The sequence below is a fragment of the Haliotis cracherodii genome, unplaced genomic scaffold (assembly GCF_022045235.1).
Source record: "Haliotis cracherodii isolate W230 unplaced genomic scaffold, xgHalCrac1.p SCAF_7, whole genome shotgun sequence".
Taxonomy (NCBI): Eukaryota; Metazoa; Mollusca; class Gastropoda; order Lepetellida; family Haliotidae; genus Haliotis; species Haliotis cracherodii.
Window position 1 is genome coordinate 6,161,168 of NW_027266330.1, and position 23,780 is coordinate 6,184,947.

The following is a 23,780-nucleotide window of genomic DNA, read 5'->3' on the forward strand; positions in this document are numbered from 1 at the left end:
ATTTATTGGCGACAGCACACATTTTCACGTTCGATGGAGCACGCTAACGCTGGGCTCAGGTCTCGTGCCATTAGGTGACACTGTAGTTGTTAAAAGAGGCGCTTTCGCCTGACCTCGGTTAATGCAGCGGTCGTACCAAAGAAAGGGTCTAAAAGGAGATGGTTAAATGATATAGTGTACCTGTGATGACGGGAAACTGTTGGCTGTAAGATGGGGAGACTGTTATTGTATCTTGTAGGAATTGCATCATCTTACATGTGTGCTGCGGGCTTTATTTATTCATGACTGTCGCCGCACTCGGCAATATTCCAGCTATATATTACGGCTGTTTATATATAATGTGTCGGCCAGACTATCCAGTGATTAGTAATAGGAACAAAGATCCAAGCTGTAGACAAAGTCATGAAACGTGACCATTATTGAAATTAAACTATCATCATTTGCTGGGGAATCTCAATGGGGCTATGCATGTAGCAAACGCTATAAGTACGAATCGCTTTGGATATATTACGTATCAACCTTGACTAATCATATTTAAGTATACATCTTGAATTTGTTTTGAATTTATGATTTGAGAGAATATATATATATATATATATATATATATATATATATATAATATATATATATATATATATATATATATATATATATATATATATAAATTCCCTTGTAGACTTGCCCACACGTTTAAGAATCTGCTGTTTCAAGTTCAAGTAGGAGCATCAATGTATACAGGATTAACTCCTGACTTTCAAATGAAGGTGTATCCTCTTGCTTGACAAAGGTACCAACATATGTACCGTAACATCGCATTGAAAGTTTTATCTAAAAGGTTGGAAAGGAAATCCTATGTCAATCCTGACATCAGATGAAGACTTATCATCTTGCTTGATAAAGGTACCAACATGAATACCGTGACATCTCATTGAAAGTTTTATTAAAATGGTTGGAATCTTATGTCAATCCTGTCATCAAATGAAGACTTATCATCTTGCTTGATAAAGGTACCAACATGTATACCGTAACATCGCATTGAAAGTTTTATTAAAAAGGTTGGAAATCACGTGTCAGTCCTAGATATGAGTTGCTCTGTTCGGGAATCAAGGCTCGAAATATTTCCTGAAACAAATCCTGACATAATATGTGACAAGAATAATTAGCCAGAGGTGTTTCATAATCCACACTGCTTGATTAAACACATATCAGTGTCGAGGAAAGGATATTTGCGCAAAGCTTTGGCGGGAGCTGTCTCGCTATCGGGATTGGTTGTGATAAACGTAATCACCCGATGAAAGGTGATACATATTCTTAATATTAATCATAACCGTAACTTGCACGTGACAGCGTAGTCACAGGTGTCACTGAACGCCAACGTTATGTAACGGATGAAGCCATGGTTGCCATGGCACCAAGGCCGTCATCACAACTATCCCAGAAGTAAACGTAGCTGATTAGCTTAGAACTCCGAGAAAAAATCTAATTTACTTCTCTCTATCATCACACGGCGACAAATCGGTCAAGTTATGAACCTGACAAGGCCAGTTTTGTAACAAAATGAATTTAATATTAGGTTACAACTTGAAAGTTACTATTTGGATCAAAGTATTCATCAAATTGTCAGCCGGAGCTTTTCTTGCAATCTTCTGAGGAAAGAATGACGTTCAGAGCTACAAATAATCAATGAAAATAAACCATTACAAAACGATGTTCACATTATGTGTTAATTTTGAAAAGCGGCCAAGATGGACTTAATAACTGATTCGTCATGGACTCAGTTAATGCAATAGTTTTTGGTGTGAGCCCAAACTACACCTGGCAGCATAACACCTTCCATAATTGTCAATCTTTGCTGTCACCTTTCCGTGTCCAGATTGATTCCTTGTCGATTCCCTATGCAGGCGATGTGTGGCACCAGTTCCTGTAGGCCTCACGTAGAGTCAACGTGTTTGGTACTTCACAACTATATCGTTTCAACATTTTAGGCTTTTTTAGTACTGATTTGCTATTAACTTTTGATAGTTTTCAGACTAATGCACCTTGACCTGAGACGTAGCTCATTATATCAATCACTAGTTTTTTTGTCAAGACTCGATATTCTAAATCCATTGTTTCATATGTTCACTCAGCATGCATCTCTCGTCACGATATGGCTGAAAAATTGCCGATGTGATGTTTACTTTTAACTCACTTACTCAGTATGCATCTCTGGAATATGTCAACGCGGAACCAAGGAATCCGGCTTTGTTTCCTTCTGCAGCCGTCCAAACTATCTCTCATTCTACCCCCCTCTTACTGTACATTGAAAGAAATCCTTGAATTGTTTACACAACAGAGTGGTACTTTTACAGTGAAGCATTATCATCGTGACCATGAGACTTTAAGGAGAGAAATTATCGGTCTGTCATAAGGTGAACTCATGAATGAAATTCGGTGTCGACAAACACGAAGTTTCCTTAGTTCTATGTGCGAGAAGGGTCATCAATGCACCCCCTTGTCAGTTTGAGGGATAGGTCAATTTTACCCTATGGCGACGAGACCATTTTCTCATAATTGAAAGCTTGCAATTATTGAGCATGCGAGGTAACAAAGGTGGGATCGATTACCTGCAATTGCGACACAGTGCGAACTAATCGAACAGGATTCATGCCCTTGGAATTAAGTGTATTGTGTCATGGCTTGAATCTCACAGTTTGAATAGCCGTGTGTGTCCTTCTCAGGTAGTTAAATACTCCTTTGGTGCAACTGAAATACTTAATAGGCAGGCCTTGAAATATAAATGTGTGATAAGACATATTCATATTATGAAGTAAGTAATCATGTTGACATTCATACGTCTGACTATGGAAGTAAATGTTGATTTAAAAAACATTTGATAACTAATGTTGAACACATCTTGCCTCACATTAATGGAACACATGGTTTCTCTGTTGCAAACAAATTAAATAAATGTTCAATATAGTCAGTACCAAGTTACATCTTATTTGGAATCCATATTAACACTACCTTAGTTTACATATACTTGTGCAGAAGAATTGCTACATACAAACTCTGTTCTGTATATTATTGTTAAACTGTGGCTTAGTCACAAAAAGGAAAACATTTCAGATTCCTTGACAATATGAAACTTATAACTGTTTTGTTGATTCCATTCCATCGATATATTATAGTCCGAACTGCTACCATAACCAGTTGTCTTAAGTGCCCTTCTACAGCTTATAATATACACTCATAGCGACAGATGGTGCCGCTCCGGTAAAAACTATGACGGGTAGAGTCTGCAAGAGGTTATGGGGCTGTCCATTGCCAACTCAAACCAACATATGCCAGACGCTTTGGACAGACAGGTTGTCTGCTGTGTATCCATTTGTAATTACTGTAAATGAGTTTACATTGGCAATAGAGACCTTCCATTAGACGAACATACCGCGGCAGATGCGACACGAATCTATTTAAATCGTTTTTCGAGTGCTGATCATCTTGCTTATGATTTCCCGTTTTTCCCGGAAAATGAATCCTGGTGCTGCAGATGGTTTATGGTGTTTCCTACTTAACGGAACCAAATGAACGACCAATTCTTTTTAATTTTGGGTGTAATGTTTACGGGGTGGAAGCATTCTGGAGCCAAAACGTGGAAGGTATATAAGAACGTTTCCGAAACATTGATATCTGACTTTTCATTTTGGGATGGTTCTGTCCATGTATTTCATTAGATACTCATGTAAAACGAGCTTTGGGTTTAACAGGTTAGCAGGAGTTGACACGCTTACAATCTTAAGTTTGGTTGGAAATTGAAATACCGGGATAGACTCTCAGGGTTTATTCATAACAGTTGTGCTGCTTAAAAGAAGCTTCAAAGAGTCGCGCTTCCTTTCAAGGAACATTTCCAATGAGTATTGCTCTGGACTACATACATTGAATTGAATTGTATTGGATATCATTACCTAGGGTAAACATATCGGGGTTCATTTAAATTATACGTGCCCTTCGGTCATATCACGTCACGAGACAACAGTGTATTGTTTCTGTCATCCGAACGGCATTGTTGACGTCATTCGAATCCTATTTTGACGTGAGGTCAGAATGACGTCACACTAGAAACGACGTCATAGCTGAAGATTGTTCGACAAATTGTGCTTCCGCTGCTGTTGCGACTTGCTGTCCATATAGGTAAAAACTAAAATTCGTCTCGCTGTGTAGACCTCTTCTTCGGTAATAAAAAGAACATTATATTCGTGTTCATTTCACACTAGTCTATGTTGACGGCGCTCGCGCCTAAATCCCGGTATTTCCCGAGCGACACGGAATTTAGACACACGTGTCGTAAACATAGTATGACAGGAACACTCATATAATACCCTCTATCTATATTTCAATGGCTTTGGGATGTGTAGACCTGGACAGCATGTTGGCTGCATTTCTATATAACAATCAACCCGGGCCCCATGGCGGTTCTGGTTTCAATAGGTCCCCAGTAATGTTTGTAACAGAGGTGCCTTAGTAGATGGAGCAGTCAGGCTCAGTGACTGTGACTTGCTGCCATCGCACCCAGACACCGTTATATGGATCACTAGTTTGTCTGATTGGTTTGTCATCGCACAACTCGTGGTCATATACATGTAGATGGAATGTAACAACCACCAAAACAGGTCTGATGCTTATACAGTAAACAACGGTTATAACGAACTCAAAGGGACTACTAATTTTAGTAATTCGTTATGAGCATATATACAGCATAACTACAGCATATAGTCGGGACCAAAAAGTTAGTTCGTTATATCCGTTAGTTCGTTATAAGCGTGTTCGTTATAACCGTAGTTTACTTTATGTTCGGATTTCTGGCAAGGTTGGCATTACATCTAATTAATACCTCATGTGCACTGGTGTCAGATTTTGTATTATGTCTCTGATATATTCATACAAATTACAATTTAAAGGGCAGACTATATACTAAATACAAATAATTATGTAACGACACTATAATGCAGATATCATTTTTAACTCTCGAACGATAAAAGAAGAAAGTGAAAGTATGCAAAGAAAAGTAAACCATGGGCGAGGAGCAAACAAAGCTGTTCTTAAATACATCACGCCAAATCCTGTAAGGGCTTCGAGATCCACCACACTAATCTGACAACAATCAGCTTTTGTGCGGTGGCCATACAAAATTCGGTAACGCGTTAACGCAATGCAAACTTGTATACGTCGTGAAATTGACCAAATAGGACGACCAAGTTGGTGATGAGTAATTTTCTGCAATTGTACCCTTCAGACCCGCGTTGATCAAGTATATGGGGCTGAACAATAAGCACGGCCCCCTCCGATGGATGTTGCATGTTCAGTTGGGTCACTCCATAGTAAGTGTGGGCGGCTTATCATCTGTAATGCAAAACCAATGCTGCCAAGAATGGTAGATTATGCCCATATTACGTCAACAATGGTGTATAACGTCATCGATGCAATAGGGAGCACTAAAGGAGTCTATTTTGTGAGGGGCGGTGGGGTAGCCTAGTGGTTAAAGCGTTGGCTCGTCACGTCGAAGGCCCGTTTTCGATTCCCCACATGGGTGCTATGTGTTAAGCCCATTTTCCGATGTCCGCCGTGATATTGCTGGAATATTGCTAAAAGCGGCGTAAAACCATACTCACCTACTTTTTTGTGAGGACGTGATGAAGCATGACTTGCAAACACGTATTCATTCTATTATCACTTTGTGACTGGCGTGTTTAACGAATCAGTTACGCCACTTGTCTGCAGTGACATCATTAAACAATGGATGACGTTATATGTGTCGCATCTGCTTAGGGAAGCATAACGTATTGTGTAACTCTCCTTGGATAGGCTATATGGGACAATCATAAATTGTCAAAAGACAGAACATGTCAGTCCTGTGTATATGAACATCCTGACAGATCCATAACAATACCATACCGCTTCTTTTCTTCTTAGATTATGAGTGAATATGTCTGTACTTCTCTTTTAGCAATATTTAAGCAATGCCACCTAGGACACCAGGAATGGGTTTCACACGTTGTACCCATGTGGGAAAACAAAGCTGGTCCTTCAGCTTCGCAAGCAAATGCTCTAGCCAGAAGGCTACCACACATTCCCTCTTAGATTAGAACCAGCTTTTGGACCACAATGACCATTGTCAATTTTATTGTCGGATTCTTCTAGTCTCATATCATAGATCAGTGGTTTGAAAGGTATGGCTATATATGGGTGCGTACTACATATTCTACTAAATCAGCGTACTACTAAATCACTAATTCATGCTAAGATATACATATTAACTATCATTTGAATTTTAGGTTTAAGGAGAAATACATTTAATTATGCATCGACTGGCCCATATGATGAACTATAGGTACGTGGTATTTAGAAGCAGGACCATCAGTGAAGACAGGATACCTTGCAAGGCGTGTCGTGCTTGATAAAGGTCCCACCGTATGTACCGAATCGTCGCGTAAATAAATGATGGAAATCTATGTCAATCCTTTCGTCAAACAGCAAAACAAGAGAAGAGTTCCTCTGTTCGAAAATCAAGGTCCGACATCATGTTATGTGACAAGAATAATTTGCCGTAGGTGGTTCATAATTCACGCTGCTTGATTAAACACATACCGGTGTCGAGGAAAGAGTAGTTATGCTACGCTTTGTGGGGAGCTGTCTCGCTGTAGGCATTGGTTGTGATAAACCTAATCACACGATCAAAGCTGATACATATTTTTGGTATTAATCATACAGTCGCTTTCATGTGACAGCATAGTTACATGTGTCACTGAACGCGGATGTTATGTAACGGTTGAAATTTGCTGTGATTACCGTGGCATCAAGGCCGTCAACACAACTATCCCACACGTCAACGTGGCCGATCAGCTTAGAACTTTTCTATTTACATCTCTCTATCATCACACGGCGACAATTCGGTTTCGTTATGAACCCAACGAGATTCGTCTTGTATCAAAATGAATTTAATATTAGGTTTTAACTTGAAAGTGACTATTTGGATCAAAGTATTCATCAAATTGTCAGCCGGAGCTTCTCTTGCCATATTCTTCCGAGGAGAGGATGTGGTCCAGAGCTTTAAATAATGAGTGGAAATAGACACACCACAATGATGTTCATCGTATGTGTTAATTTTGAAAAGGGGCGGTCGGGTAGCCCAGTAGTTAAAGACCAGGGTTCGATTCCCGACATGGGTACAATGTGTGAAGCCCATTTCTGGTGTTCCCCGCCGTGATATTGCTGGAATATTGCTAAAAGCTCAAAAAGATGTTCACATTATGTGTTAATTTTGAAAAGCGGCCAAGATGCACTTGATTACTGATTCTTCATGGACTCAGTTAATGCAATCTTCTTTGGTTTCAGACCAAACTACACCTGGCAGTATAACACATTCCATAATTGTCAGTGTTTGCTGTCACTTTTCCTTCTCCAGATTGATTCCTTGTCGATTCCCTATGCAGGCACCAGTTCCGATCAGTCGCACGTAGAGACAACGTGTTTGGTACTTCACAACCATATCGTTTCAACATTTTTGTTTTATTAATGATTCGCATCTAACTTTTGATAGTTTTCTGACTAATGATTCTCATATATAAACCTTTCTTTAACTATGAACCCACTTGTCCTATTTCACTTAAAAATGAAATGAAAGTACATGTTATGTCTTGATTAAAGAGTAAATGCCTCTGTGATATTCGTATCTGCTTCATGGCGCGAAATAATTGGGTCATAAAAAGAAATTATAAGCATAAGGAATCAATCTAATGATAACATCCGATGTTCAAGAAAAATATGATCGTATATATATAACGCTGATGTGTGAATTCCTTTGGTTCATATATTCAGTTTGTATGCACCTCTGGAATATGACACTGCTTAAAGAAAGAATATGTCTATGTTTCCTTCTGCAACCATCTAAACTATCTCTCATTCTGCCCTCCTTCCGCCCCTACTGTGAACGCAACTACGTCAACTACATGCGAACTTCAACTTGCAAGTATGCAAATATTACTGCTCTGCCACCAACGTGGGGCCATAACAGCTATTTTTCATTACATGGCTACATGGTCGGGAGGCCTGTTATAACATTACCATAACAGAAAAACACTAACTGTAAATTGAAAGAAATCCTTGAATTGTTTACACAACAGAGTGATACTTTTATAGTGAAGCATTATCATCGTAACCATCAACCTTTAAGTAGAGAAATTATCGGTTCGTCATAATGTGAATTCATGAATGAAATTCGGTGTCGACAAACACGAAGTTTCCTTAGCTCTATGTGCGAGAAGAGTCATCAATGCACCCCCTTGTCAAGTTTTGAGGGATAGGTCAATTTAAACCCTTAGGCGACGAGACCATTTTTCATGATGGAAAGCTTGCAATTATTCAGCATGCGGGGTAACAAAGGTGGAATCGATTACCTGCAATTGCGACACCGTGCGAACTAATCGAACAGGATTCTTGCCCTTGGAATTAGGAGTATTTTTTCAAGTCTTGAATCTCACAGTTTGTAAAAGCAGCGTGTGTCCTTGTCATGTAGTTAAACATTCTTTTGATGCAAAAAAAATACTTAATAGGTAGGCATTGAAATATAAATGTGTGATAAGACATATTCATATTGTTAAGCAAGTAATTATGTTGACATACATACGTCTGACCATGTAAGTAAATGTTGATGTAAAACACGTTAAGAGCTACCTTTGATAACTAATGTTGAATACATCTCTTTTCATAGTTATGGAGTACATAGGATTCTTTGTTATAAGCGCATTCAATAAATGTTCAATATAGTCCGTACATAGTAACATCTTATTTGAAATCCATCATGCCACTAGCTCACAATACTAAAGCAGAAGAATTGAGACATTCAAGTTCTGTGTTGCATGTTATTGTTCAACTATGGAGCTTTTATAAAAAAGAAACACATTTTAGATGAGATGAAACTTCAAATATAATAATTGTTTTATTGATTACATTTGTTTTTAACAATCTTCTGCCATAATCAATTACGTATCAGTAGTGCCGTTTAACAGCCAGTAAGAAACACTCGTAGGACAGGTTATGCCACACCGGTTAAAACTATGACCCGTAGAGTCTGCACGAGGTTGACCATGGACAGGTCTAGCCCGTGGTCAACTCAAACCAACGTATACCAGACGCTTTGGACAGACAGGTTGTCTGCGGTATATCCATTCGTAATTACTGTAAATGAGTTTACATTGGCAATAGAGACCATCCATTAGGCGAACACATCGCGCCAGATGCGACATGGATCCAAATAAATAGTCATACTGATCATCCTGGTGATGCTTGCTTATCCTGAAAACAACCTGCTGCTGCTTCTGAAATATAACCAACCCAAAAACAAATCGGCATTATCCTTCTCCTCAAAAGTTTAGGTCCAGTCAGGTCTTTGGCATACAGAGTCATGTGTGCTTTGCATAGAAACTGGTCCAAGTGTGCGAAGCTGCTCCATCACACAGGCAGATCAAGAAACTCGTTTCTAGGTATTTGTCACATGTTGGTCAGGTGTTTTACATTGAACTGAACAATTTGCACTTCCAAATGTTTGAGCATTTTTTGGGAAGGTCTCCAGGGTGAAACACTGTGATGATTCTCTTCTTTTCATTCAAAAGGAGTCACAACACGTGTGTAGTTTGTCAAAAGTGCAAGAAAATGCCATCTGAGCAAAGAATTCGGGGCATGCTGGACTTCCTCATTGATAACATCCGTGTAAAACATTGTGTAAAGACATGTAGGCAACATTGTGTTCCCCAGCTGTGCTTTATCAGCAATTCCCGCTTAAACGAAATTTCTCCATGTCCCATCCTTGTTCAGTTGGGTCATTCAAAGGTCAATGAGGACGGACTGTACAGCTGAACCAATGCTGCCAATAGTGGTGCATCTAAGGCGTCATCAATTCTGTCTGCATTACGTCATCAAATGGGAAACAACGTAAGGATTTCATTCAATTAACATTGTTTGTTTGTTGTTAAACGCCAAACTCACCAATATTCCAGCTATATGACGGCGGTCTGTAAACAGTCGAGTCTGGACCAGACAATCCAGTGATGGACATCATGAGCATCGATCCACGCAATTGGGATGGATGACATGCATCAACCAAGGCAGTGAGCCGGACCACCCGATCCCGTTAGTCGCCTCTCACGACAAACAAGCATAGTCCTCTTTTACGGCAAGCATGGGTTGCTGAAGACTTAATTATACTAAACCGGATCTTCACGTGTCCATTTTGTATCCAGTACGGGTTTATTTGTTAAGGTAATTTCATGCAAGGGGATTCGACCAAATGAACAAAATGGCTAATATGGTGCTACGTTGGTGGTGTCGCAGTAATAATTGCGGTGGTGCAAGTCGCAGTTCTTATGCAGAAGAAGAAGTTGGGTCACAGTAGGTGAAGTGGGGGAACAGAATGAGTGAGTGAGTATGTCTTTACGCCGCTTTTAGCAATATTCCAGCAATATCACGGCGGACACCAGAAACTGGCTTCACATATTGTACCCATGTCGGGAATCGAACCCGGGTCTTTGACGTGACGAGCGAACGCTTTAACTACTAGGCTACCCGACCGCCCCAGGGGGAACAGAATGATGGATAGTTTGAATGGTTGCAGAAGGAAACAGACTCGTATTCCTTCTTTCCGCATTGCCATTTTCCAGACTAGAATACTGAGTGGATACATGTGAAACAGACCCGTGAAGATTCCGGAGTAAAATAGGTCTTCAGCAGCCCATACTTGCCGTAAAAAGTGACTATGCTTGTCGTAAAAGGCGACTAACGGGATCGGGTGGTCAGGCTCGCTGACATGGTTGATGCATGTCATCGATCCCAATTGCGTGGATCGATGCTCATGATATCAACCACTGGATTGTCTGGTCCAGACTCGATTATTTACAGACCGCCGTCATATAGCTGGAATATTGCTGACTATGGCGTTAAACAACAAACAAAAACATGTGAAACAAACGTAATTTAACCTCTATCAGCAATAGTTCAGCCAGATAACACAATTCTGTAAACAATGGAGTCTGAACCAGGGAAACCAGTGATTGCCCTTACGAACAGCCTCCAACGTCAGGGCAGCTGCCATACAATCAACCACTCACCTAACCTGATCACCCATGCCTATTACCAAACACATAGGCTACTCGGTACTTTAACCTTTGTCTACTTGTACATAACATCTGTCCTATCTGTTTCTTTCATGCCGTTAAAACACATTGTTTAACGATGAGCCCCAGCTGCAGGGTAGAACACGATCGTCTTTTTCACGACCACCAGGTGTCATTATTCGATTATTTTCGTATGTTAAATAAGAAACAACCTAAGACCTAATTATCTCGTGACAGAAGCAAGTACGAATATCTCAGAGGCATTTACTCCTTAATTAAGACATAACATGTAACATCATTTCATTTCTAAGCAAAATGGGACAAGGGATTTCAAAGTAGAAAGAAGGTTTGTATTTGAGAATAAATACAATCAAACAAGCCTTGTCAGGTTCATAGCAAGACCAATTTGTCGCCGTGGGATGATAGAGAGATGCAAATTAGATTTTTGTGCGGGGTTCTAGGCTAATCAGCCACGTTGACTTCTGGGATAGTTGTGATGACGGCCTTGGTGCCATGGTAACCAAAGCAAGCTCCATCCGTTACATAACGTTGGTGTGTAGTGACACGTGTGACTGCGCTGTATGATTAATATAGAAACTATGTATCAGCTGTTATCGTGTGATTAGGTTTATCACAACCCGCCAAAGCTTAGCACAATTACTCTTTCCGAGACACCGACATGTGTTTAATCAAGCGGTGTGGGTGATGAAACACCTATGGCAAATTATTTTTGCCACATATTATGTCAGAGTTTTGTTTCATGAAATATAACAAATCTTGATTCTCGAAGAGGATCTTTGAAGATATTAATGAAGACAGGATTAAAATATCATTCCAACCTTTTCATGCTTTCACTGAGACATTTCGGATACATGTTCGTACCTTTACCAAGCAAGATAATCCACAAAAGTCGTGCGTCAATCCTGTCTTCATTGATGGTCCTGTTTTTAAACATCACTTAAGGAAATATAATTATTTCCCCCTTAAACTTTAAATTCAAATAATGTTCATGATGTATATTTAACTTAATTTTGATCTGTCCAACGAATACGCACGTTAAATCAAAACCAATGACATATAAGGATTTAAAAAGGCTTTCACCAAAAGGTTACCAAACCGCCCCAATTAGTAGGTGAGGTGAAATGGGGTTTAACGTTTCGTTCAAGATTATTGCACTTATACAGCCACGTGCATGCACGTGTGTGTGTGTGTGTGTGTGTGTGTGGGTGTGTGACTGCTTGTACTAGCCCGGACTGATACCGATTTACAGTGCTAGTCCACTGAGATACCATGCCGCAGTTTAACATGACTACCCCACTCAGACACAGTATACTGACTCCGAGCCGACCAGTCCTCGTGTAAGCCCCTGAATGCCGAGCGTCAGACAGGGTAACAACAAGTACCATCTTTTAACGTCTTTTGGTCTGAAGCGGCCGGGGATCAAACCCCGGATCTTTCGCTCTGCGAGCGGACGCTCTACCCCTAGACCACGGAGGCGGTCCTTCAATTATGATTAGCTGGTGAGCCGCAAGGGCCAGTATTAATACTCGTCCTTCCTTATTTCAACACTGATTTCATCTGTAAAGATCGTCAATAAAACGCACAAAAGAGACAGACGCTTCAATAGTACTGTGTTAATAATCACACCTTGGGCTCGCATAATTTAAATATTCACATTCTGCTTTTGCCTGAATGTTGTAGAACCTTCTGTATCACATGATTGGGCATTACTGTATAAAACATTCAGTGGTAGCTACTGAGGCCATTTAACTACTTCAATGAAGCTCAACAAACTCTCAAGTGTGCCACCTATCGTTCCCACCCAATTAAGCCATTTGTTCGACGTGCCTGTCAATGCTCAGGCCACAACCTAATGACATACAATATGCTAAAGCATTCGATTATAAAATCTTCATACCCCACGGCATCAATGAAGTGGAATAAGGAATCCTCTTTCACCAACTTCCCATGCAAATCTGATTTACTGAGGAACCCATGACGGTTTCAAATCACGTTCAAGAATACCAATAGCAGTAACTGCAAATAAAACGGATGTGTAGCTTTAGTTGGGTTCTTGTAGGATGCGATTCCCCAAGGGAAACCATTTGACTTGTTGAGACAATAAAACAAGTGAATAGTGAGGTTTTAAAGTTTGGCTATTTTTTATACAACCTTCGTCTAATTGCCAGGGTTAAATAGCTTTGTTGTTTGACATTTGTTTTCAGAGCCGTTGCCATTCACTGAAATGAGTATCAGTTAGCTGTTCTTTGCAATCCCTCAATCTCGTTCCTAGAGTGAAGTATTGCCAATAATTAACCCGGTACGGGAGCCTGATGGAGCAATTTGCCATCTCGCTACACAGTGAGAGGCAGCAGAGATTCAGTACAAAGCCCAAGTCGTTGACAAATGGAGACATGGAGTTATTGCCCTTTCTTTAATGCTCATTGCATCTCGTCCACGTTTAATCAAGTCTTTCTTTACAAAAAGTGACTGAAATCTGTCTGTTGCCACGCGTGTTCCCATTGGGCGAGTGCCGAAGTAATTGAGGGTTGAAACATATACCGTGGCTGACACAGACTCATTTAATTTGATTGCGATTAATTTATCCATATACATCAGTGCCAGCCTCACAGACCTGATGAATAGGTAAGTTGCGACATGTGTCAGGTGTTCGCAACCAACAGTGTTCACCAAAGTAAAATTATCAAGTCAAGCTGAAGTGATAATTTTGACAGCAGTAGAATTAGCTATTATCTTGAAAGTAGATTACTGATTCAATAGTGAGTGAGTTTAACGCCGCTTTTAACAGTAGTCCAGTTATATCAGGGCGTGTCAGCTTGATGTGGGAGGAAAGCCCGAAGTGATGCAGGTCTCAGACGTTTACCACTTCGGTGAAACACATGAACACGGGTATGGTGCTGACAAACCCAGAAACATAATTTGGGCGAACAGGGATTCGATCACAGAATCATAAGTTTCGGGCGTGCCCAAGGGACGCAACTCTACACAGCGGCGCCTTAGACGGCTGGGCCACCCGTGCCCCCTACTGATTCAATAACGATATTTTGACATGTGTGTGTAAGATATGATACACTGAACATTATATGATCCTAAAGAAGACAAGAAAATGTGTTAATAAAATAAAATATCTTCAGTATGATAGTGACCTTAAAATGTACATAAAATATAAATAAAAAGTCTTACACGTAAAGAAGGCAATGATACGACATTTACACATTCAGACCCAGAACTTTCTGTGAAATCGAAGAACACAATAATCTGTGCACGTCACATCAAATGTATATGCACTGTCTTGTGAATAAAATTCTGTATCCAAATCACCGGGAATAGTATTTGGTTTCATAAACTTCAAAATAACCATAATGTCTTCGTTTCTTTCATCCAAAACAAGACCGTTTGTCAACTGGACAAATGCACAGAGAGTATGTCATCCAAACACGACAGTCGTGATTTGTATCTACTCATCTAAAACCATTAACCTCCTCTCAGCTGCCATAACGAGAAAGAAAGGCCAACATGGTGATTATTAGTGACTTTATACCGGCCTCATCGGAATAAAACTAATATCCCATTCACCTGCTATTGACTACGTTCAGAACAAGAATTCCAAAGTAATAACCTACCCAAGCTTCTAATAGGTAAGTATATGGTCCAAGGATCACATCTCGCTGACGTAAGTGACTGAATGTCATCCAATCTCGATGGCGTGGACATTGTTCATAGTGTCAGTCACTATTTATTCTGCTCTGTCGCACTTAGCTTGAGTATTGACGACTGTCGCATTTAACAACAAACCAAGAAAATAATAAATAAAACAGTCTGTGATGGTCCAATATTATAAAGTCGATTTCTCCCATGATATATAAAGATGTAGAGAAGAAAATTAAGAAATATATATATCACCATTTGTAATACTTACACCGTCAAGGGGACCTGATGAGACGGACTCAAATGGCGGACTAGAATTTGTCTACCACGATTACACACCGAAAGTTGCAATGGGAATACAAATGATGAACGTCCTTGGAGAATGTTCTAGTGATGAGTGATGGTCAAGTCGAACGTTTCCTTGAGCTCATTTTTCACAAAAAATACATCAAGATGTGCATTGCCTTGTATTTCTATGCAGAGTTTTTGAGGCATTATTTTATTTATATTTAGTCTTATAGTCGAGGATAGTGTCCATATTCATACACAACTAATTTATGGAAATATTGTAATTTCTGTTTTGGGTGGGCCAAGATATTCTGCAAACATTTTATTCTTCTGTGAATATTGCTTGCAAAGCGAACACTATCGAACATACACAATTCATTCAACAATTTATAAATATATCTAATAGTCATCTGGCGGGTACCCAAGTTTTTAAGGTGGTTAAAATGAAACTACAGGACATGGTTACTTGATGGTGGTGTATTTGATACCGGTATCACAGATGTGTTTGAACGTTCAAATTGCCGAGTTTCAGTGACTGTTTCGGCCGTGTAACGGTTGCGATAATGGTTCTAATATTTTGGCCTAATCCAATTATCAAGTGTTTATTTTCTTTTGCTCGGCAGTTCATTTCTGGATTATTTAAAGCGAGCGACCGTCCACAAAGTACTGTTCACTGAACAAATCAATACCTTTATAACCGTAATCGCCGAAGAGAGTAGTTTATTATCTCAACATACCTGATTTCTTCACTTGTCACCTAAAGCATTTCACCATTGGCTTTTGATGTTTCCTTGAAATATACTCGTTTTCCAGTACCAGCTTTGTGAAGAACTTTCCCGATGTTGTATTGTAATCACTCCACATATCACAGGGTTGTAGCTTCGTTCCCGTTTTTTAAAAAATATCTCATAATAATTACTCAGAACCCTTATCCCCCTCCTCGATAGCTGACATAAAAGCCAATAGATGACAATAATTACATCCAGTTGGAAATAGAATAAAACCGACCAAGTGCATTTCGCGATATCGCAAGTGATGATAACGGTGTTAGGATCTACACCGAAACGTCGCACTAATTGTAATAAACAAGTTGTTCATCTCTAGAACTCGACTTACTTCATCACACCAACTTCTAAATGCCACTGAAAGAAGTGACACAGTCTTTAGCTACAGTTACAGTAGGAGGAATGCGTAGCAGGCTACTAACAGTTTTGTTTCTACTATTACACTTTTACAAATTCAACCACTACAACTTCTACCCTTACTGTTGTGTCGGTAGCTCATGTGATTACTTTTGTACTTGCCTCTACTATTACTTGTAGAACTCAGACTTGTGCTTCTATTCGGGCTCCTACAACTACTTGTATTATTTTAAGTACTTCTATTATTACTCGTCCTGCAACTACTACTACTACTACTGCTTCTACTACTACTACTACTACCACTACTACTACAACTACTACTAATGCTACTATTACTACTACTACTACAATTAATACTACTGCCGCAACTTCTACCACACTTACACTACTCACACTTATACTACTTCGTTTTTATTTCACTAAACAATAGTTAAATGTCGAGACATGCATCTAAGTACTTGACGCTGCTTAACTCGTGTCTTTGTTTGTTTCAGCACTGAGGATGATGAGGAGACACATGAATTATCAAAGAGATCTCTGGACAGTGTCGGCAGTGGCTTCATCAAGCGACCCCTAGACCTTGTGGGAAGTGGTTTCATCAAGAGAGTGTGGAACACAGACGTTGGGAAACGCCCCATAGATCAAATAGGAGCTGGCCTCATCAAGAGAGCCATGGAACAAGAAGAGGAGGAGAAACGAGACCTGGACTATCTTGGCCTTGGGCTCCTCAAGCGTGAGGAGGACTATGGAGAGGAAAAGAGAAACTTGGATCATGTTGGAATGGGTCTGATCAAGCGACCAATTGATACATTAGGAAGTGGTTTCATCAAGAAGAGGCCCCTAGATTACTTGGGGTCGGGTCTTATCAGGAAGAGGTTCTTTGATCCTTTCGCGGAGAGCCTGAAGAAAAGACCCATCGATCGGATTGGGAGTGGACTTATTAAGAAGCGGGCTATTGATGAACTTGGCATGGGGCTCTTGAAGAGGCCAATTGATTCTATTGGTTCTGGGTTCATTAAAAAGAGACCCATTGATTCAATTGGCTCTGGGTTTATCAAGAAACGTCCTCTCGACAGGATAGGGTCTGGTTTTATTAGAAAACGACCAATCGACTCCATTGGTTCAGGATTCATCAAGAAACGTCCTATTGATTCCATTGGTTCAGGATTCATCAGGAAACGCCCTATTGATTCCATTGGTTCAGGATTCATCAAGAAACGCCCTATTGATTCCATTGGTTCAGGATTCATCAGGAAACGCCCTATCGATTCCATTGGTTCAGGATTCATCAAGAAACGTCCTATTGATTCCATTGGTTCTGGGTTCATCAAGAAACGCCCAATCGATTCCATTGGTTCAGGATTCATCAAGAAACGCCCAATCGATTCTATTGGTTCTGGGTTCATTAAGAAACGCCCTATCGATTCCATTGGTTCTGGGTTCATCAAGAAACGCCCAATCGATTCTAATGGTTCAGGATTCATCAAGAAACGTCCTATCGATTCCATTGGTTCTGGTTTCATCAGGAAACGCCCTATTGATTCCATTGGTTCAGGATTCATCAAGAAACGCCCTATCGATTCTATTGGTTCAGGATTCATCAGGAAACGCCCTATTGATTCCCTTGGTTCAGGATTCATCAAGAAACGCCCTATAGATTCCATTGGTTCAGGGTTCATCAAGAAACGCCCTATAGATTCCATTGGTTCAGGGTTCATCAAGAAACGCCCTATCGATTCTATCGGCTCTGGCTTTATTAGGAAACGCTCGGTTGATGCTGTTGGTTCTGGACAAATCAAAAGAGATGCGTCAAAGTAAACACCACTCATGGAGAGTATAAATGAAACAAAAAACAGTTGTGTCAAAAAACCTAACATGCTTGAAATGGTGGGGAGTATGACATTTAGTACCATGTAAGAAACAGAAAGTCAAACGGATTTAAATTTTATGAAAATTATGGTACTGCAACGTTACTATACTGTTCCTACTGTTCGGAGATATAATTTATACGAGTAGTAAGGGACACATGTTTAGGAGAATACCAAAACCTAGCAGATTCGCTCAATATGACAACTTGCTGCTGATTGAATAACATAGAACATAATCATTGTAAAATTATATCCGAAGCAAAAGAAGCTAAACAGTTTCTTTTGAAAAGGACCATAATTTTTAACTTTCCTACTTTTCCTTCCTTTATTCATTCTGTTATTCAACGTCGATAGAACATCTTTCTATGAAGTACATTAGGCCTGAATGGTGCAGATGAAAGCCATGCGAGGCAAGCATGACGTTTCGGACAATTATCCTGACATGATAGATCGCGACGTCGCCTATATCTGTGATAGTGTCAATCTTACCATTTGTATTAGAATAGATTTTCAAAACAGATTTTTTTATGACATCAAAACATACAATCCTTCGTACGAGACAACAAAGGAATTGCAAAACTGAACACGTGAATAATAACTGGTATTCCGTTTTCTAGAGAGATTGGCATTTCAAAACGTGAGTTGTGTCAATTTTGTTAGAGGCTCCAATCGTCTTTTGTTATTGAGAGAGTGATTCGTAATGAATCGTCATAAAGCCAGCATAATGGTCTCAACGACAACAAACATATACGTTTTTGTGGCTTATGAAAAATCCTGCAATCAGTGGACTTCAATCAGAATATAGTTAACACTGTAAACATGTACATACAACCAGGTGATAGACAGAAACGTCATCCATATCAAAATCGAAACCCCATGTGTGTTGAGGCGAGGAACCATCAATGTATATTTGAATATAATCTATTGTACAAATGAGTAATCTTGTTGGAAGCAACTGTTGATCTTATTTTTGAATAAATAAATGGACTCTACGCAGGTAGTTTGTTTTAAGCTTATTATTTGATGGCAGAGAACAGGAGAGCACCCACACTAGGGATCCGGGTTCGAACTGATTCCCGGCAACCTTTGTTGGTCGTAACAGGCTACTTTATGGATTGTGTGGTCAGGTGTCTTGGTTGATGGCGCATCATCGTACTCCACCGCGTGGATCGAGACTCACCATATCAATCAACGGATGGAATGGTCCAGGTTCGAATATTTACAAGCCGCTGTCCTATAGCTAGAATATCCCTGATTCGGATTTAAACACACACACACGCTTCAGATTGTCAGAAGCGTTGTATTCATGGCAGCAGAGCCGGATACTCATTCAAAAGATTGGTATGTACAAAACCGATGGTCAAAGCATACGAGATGTAAAAAAGGCACTTTTAGCCAACTGAATATTGTTTAATATTTTACCATAAGCTTTGAAATATTGGTCTCACAACTATCGGAAATGTTAGAATGACTTAACAACCAGCCTTTCGTTCTTACACTATTGCAATGATGACACGTTTCCGTTACTGAAATGAATGAAAAAGATATATGCAAAATATATACATATACATTAAAAAGTTCGTAACCCAAGATGATTTTAAAAAAAAAAATTTCCTCCACAGAAAATCAACTTGAGTAATAAAATGGCTGATGTTGAAATACCAACTACCACGTTTCTTGACAACTCTTACAATCCTAATTTTGGACACATCGATCCTACTAGTAGCCTTAACTATACGCTGTCCGAAACGTGCAAGAGTATTTCTCAGTCTAATAACATATCTGATAACGACATAATCGCTCTTCTGTTAAGGAAACACTTCAATAACACAATGGCTCCTTAACGTGCACAGCGCGCTGTACACACATGAGTAGCCGGACGGATAACCATGTTCAGCAAACGGGACTGCCGTTGTGTCTCCATGGGCAAGTGACTTTGTTCGAACGATGCCATACAGTGAATGGGCAGATGAGATGTCAGTGAGAACGTTAACCGTCTCGCTCCTCACAGGGACCTGAGGTTCGAGTGTAAACTAGTCACTGGCCGAGCTAAAAATAGTGCTGTGAGCATAATATTTATCATGAAAAAAACCTCATTACAAATGGATTATCATTATTATTATCATTATTATTTACAGATTAAAATAAAAAATGCAGCAAAAGAAGGTTTGGGTGATCCTGGCACAGTCAGGCTGGTTAGGCACATCATCAGCTCAGGGCCCTTGCCCCCTGTACATGCGACCTAGACAGCGAATGGGACTTCTCCCGGGAAGCCACGCCTAGTCAAACCCACCCAGAGCTTTTCGGAGAATGTGAAGACTCCCCAACACTGCATCCTTCTGCATTACCCAGATTGTCAGAAGGGCTGTATTCCTGGAAGCAAACCCGGGTACTCTCCCAATGCAAGTCAACAATTTGGGAGGTACTAAACCTAAGGCACCGAGAACAATGGGGAGTCGAACAACTTGGTACTTGGGATGGAAGCGTGACATTTCGAGGTCCGCATATTTGCCATGTTTTCCCTCAATCTTGTCAATCACATTAGTGTAAAATGGGACAGAAAATCCAATGATACAAATGATTTCATTGAATTTAGCAAACAAGACAAGATCTGGTTTGTTGGCCTGGATACGTCTAAAGGTTCTAAATGGGCCTATTCCAAAGAATTTTGGATTCATCAATTTCCATGTCCCCCTCAACATATTCCGGGTCGTACCATGGTCTGAGCTCTGTGTCAAAACCACAAGCATGGCAAAGACGGTAATACAATGATCGAGCTACACCATCATGTCGTTTAAGATACTGTCTTTGTACCAAAGCTGGGCATCCACTGACAATGGACAGATGGGCAGCCTCATTAAATTCATTACAAAATTTACATTTCATATTCACATTGTGATGCAAAATCACACATTTTTGCACACACACTTTTCAGGCCAGACGACTTCATCCAAGCAAAGGGCTCTGCAGGATTGCTGATCTTCTCAACACACTGCACATAAACTCGATGCAGTTGTATTATTATTATCATTATGATTATGTACAGATTAAAATTTACAAAATGCAGCTAAGAGGGTTTGGGTGATCCTGGCGCATTCAGGCAACTCGATGCAGTGGTCGTCAAGATAGCCTCTCCTTGAAAAAACTGCTTTTTGGCCCATTTGATATGGCACATCACTTGGTTTACACCCATTTCTGTACCGTCCAGCAGTACAGAACCATCAACAAAATCAACACTTACATTGAGATTACGCCACACAGCCTTGGCTCGTTTACGTTAACTGTGAAATGCATTATTATTATTATTATTATCATTATTTGTTATGCAATGAGAGAACCATACACAGTTTATACTTATACACACTGTCATTCTGAAACCAAACCATTGTATTTTTTCCACTTTAAAAAACACATGCATTTAAGAAATTGTCAATCGTATCGTGGTCGTTTAAAAGAATGGGTGAATGATGTTTTGTGCCCCGGCGGAAAACGTCCATCAATGTCACGGAGACCTGAACGAATCGAGTCTGGACTATTACCAAACCAAACACTTCATATTATAATACAATGTCACAAGCAGTCGAGTGGTCTGGCACACAATCATCGAACCGACCGACCCGATCCCCAATACGTCAGCTGTAACAAACATGATCCTGGCTGGGCCAAGGGAAGCAACTCTGCACAACGAATTGTGGTGTCTCCACCACGGGTTTACATTGTTCTTAAAACATAAAACACAATTGTGAATCATAAAAAGATACACGTTTTTTGATAAATAATTGCAAATAAATAATATTCAATTGTGCTATCTTTGTCAACCAGTTGGTGGTTGCAGTACACTGACTATTGATATCTTGGGATCTGTGTACATTATCAATATACATACGCAAAATACAATTTCACATGTACCGTATACATGACTGGATACAAAACATGTTGAGATATGGACGTGGTCAATACTTCACGGGTCTGTTTGCATACACACCATTCTTCCAACCACCGTGAATACATAAACGGCCACTGTCGGTGTTGTCGATATTTCAAGGCAAGAACCAACCAAGAGAGTGTTCTGACAAATGAGCGCGTAGATTACATCGTCCATATGGTGTCTCGTGCACCACATACCATAATATTGTTGCTATCTGCTACAAGGACTGTATGTTGGCTGTACTGTAACTCAAACTGTATGTTGGCTGAACTGTAACTCGAGGACTGTATGTACTGTAACTCAAACTGTATGATGGCTGCATTGTAACTCAAGGACTGTATGTTGGCTGTACTGTAACTCGAGGACTGTATGTTGGCTGTACTGTAACTCGAGGACTGTATGATGGCTGCATTGTAACTCAAGGACTGTATGTTGGCTGTACTGTAACTCGAGGACTGTATGATGGCTGTACTGTAACTCAAGGACTGTATGTTGGCTGTACTGTAACTCAAGGACTGTATGTTGGCTGTACTGTAACTCAAGGACTGTATGTTGGTTGTACTGTAACTCAAGGACTGTATGTTGGCTGTACTGTAACTCAAGGACTGTATGTTGGCTGTACTGAAACTCGAGGACTGTATGTTGGCTGCACTGTAACTCAAGGACTGTATGTTGGCTGTACTGTAACTCGAGGACTGTATGTTGGCTGCTGTTACTGAAGGACTGTATGTTGGCTGTACTGTAACTCGAGGACTGTATGCTGGCTGTACTGTAACTCAAGGACTGTATGTTGGCTGTACTGTAACTCGAGGACTGTATGCTGGCTGTACTGTAACTCGAGGACTGTATGTTGGCTGTACTGAAACTCGAGGACTGTATGTTGGTTGCACTTTAACTCAAGGACTGTATGTTGGCTGTACTGTAACTCGAGGACTGTATGTTGGCTGCTGTTACTCAAGGACTGTATGTTGGCTGTACTGTAACTCGAGGACTGTATGTTGGCTGCACTGTAACTCGAGGACTGTATGCTGGCTGCACTGTAACTCGAGGACTATATGTTGGCTGTACTGTAACTCAAGGACTGTATGCTGGCTGTACTGTAACTCGAGGACTGTATGCTGGCTGAACTGTAACTCAAGGACTGTATGTTGGCTGCACTGTAACTCGAGGACTGTATGTTGGCTGTACTGTACCTCGAGGACTGTATGCTGGCTGTACTTGACTCAAGGACTGTATGTTGGCTGTACTGTAACTCGAGGACTGTATGTTGGCTGTACTGTAATTCGAAGACTGTATGTTGGCTGTACTGTAACTCGAGGACTGTATGTTGGCTGTACTGTAACTCGAGGACAGTATGTTGACTGTACTGTAACTCAAGGACTGTATGCTGGCTGTACTGTTACTCGAGGACTATATGTTGGCTGTACTGTAACACGAGGACTGTATGCTGGCTGTACTGTAACTCGAGGACTGTATGTTGGCTGTACTGTAACTCGAGGACAGTATGTTGACAGTACTGTAACTCGAGGACTGTATGTTGGCTGCACTGTAACTCAAGGACTGTATGTTGGCTGTACTGTAACTCGAGGACAGTATGTTGACAGTACTGTAACTCAAGGACTGTATGTTGGCTGTACTGTAACTCGAGGACTGTATGCTGGCTGTACTGTAACTCGAGGACTGTATGTGGCTGTACTGTAACTCGAGGACTGAATGTTGGCTGTACTGTAACTCAAGGACT

The 23,780-nt window shown here is 40.3% G+C and overlaps 1 protein-coding gene across 1 annotated transcript in view; it reads left to right on the forward strand.

Moving 5' to 3' along the window:
* The window catches only part of LOC139448306 (feeding circuit activating peptides-like), a 43,502-nt gene extending 24,400 nt beyond the window's left edge, over positions 1–19,102 (forward strand). Inside the window, exon 2 of the mRNA XM_071229856.1 lies at positions 16,738–19,102. Within this exon, the coding sequence (XP_071085957.1) occupies positions 16,738–18,061 (1,324 nt within the window). The 3' untranslated portion in view covers positions 18,062–19,102. The remainder of the gene's footprint in view (positions 1–16,737) is intronic.
* Positions 19,103–23,780: the final 4,678 nt, after the last annotated feature.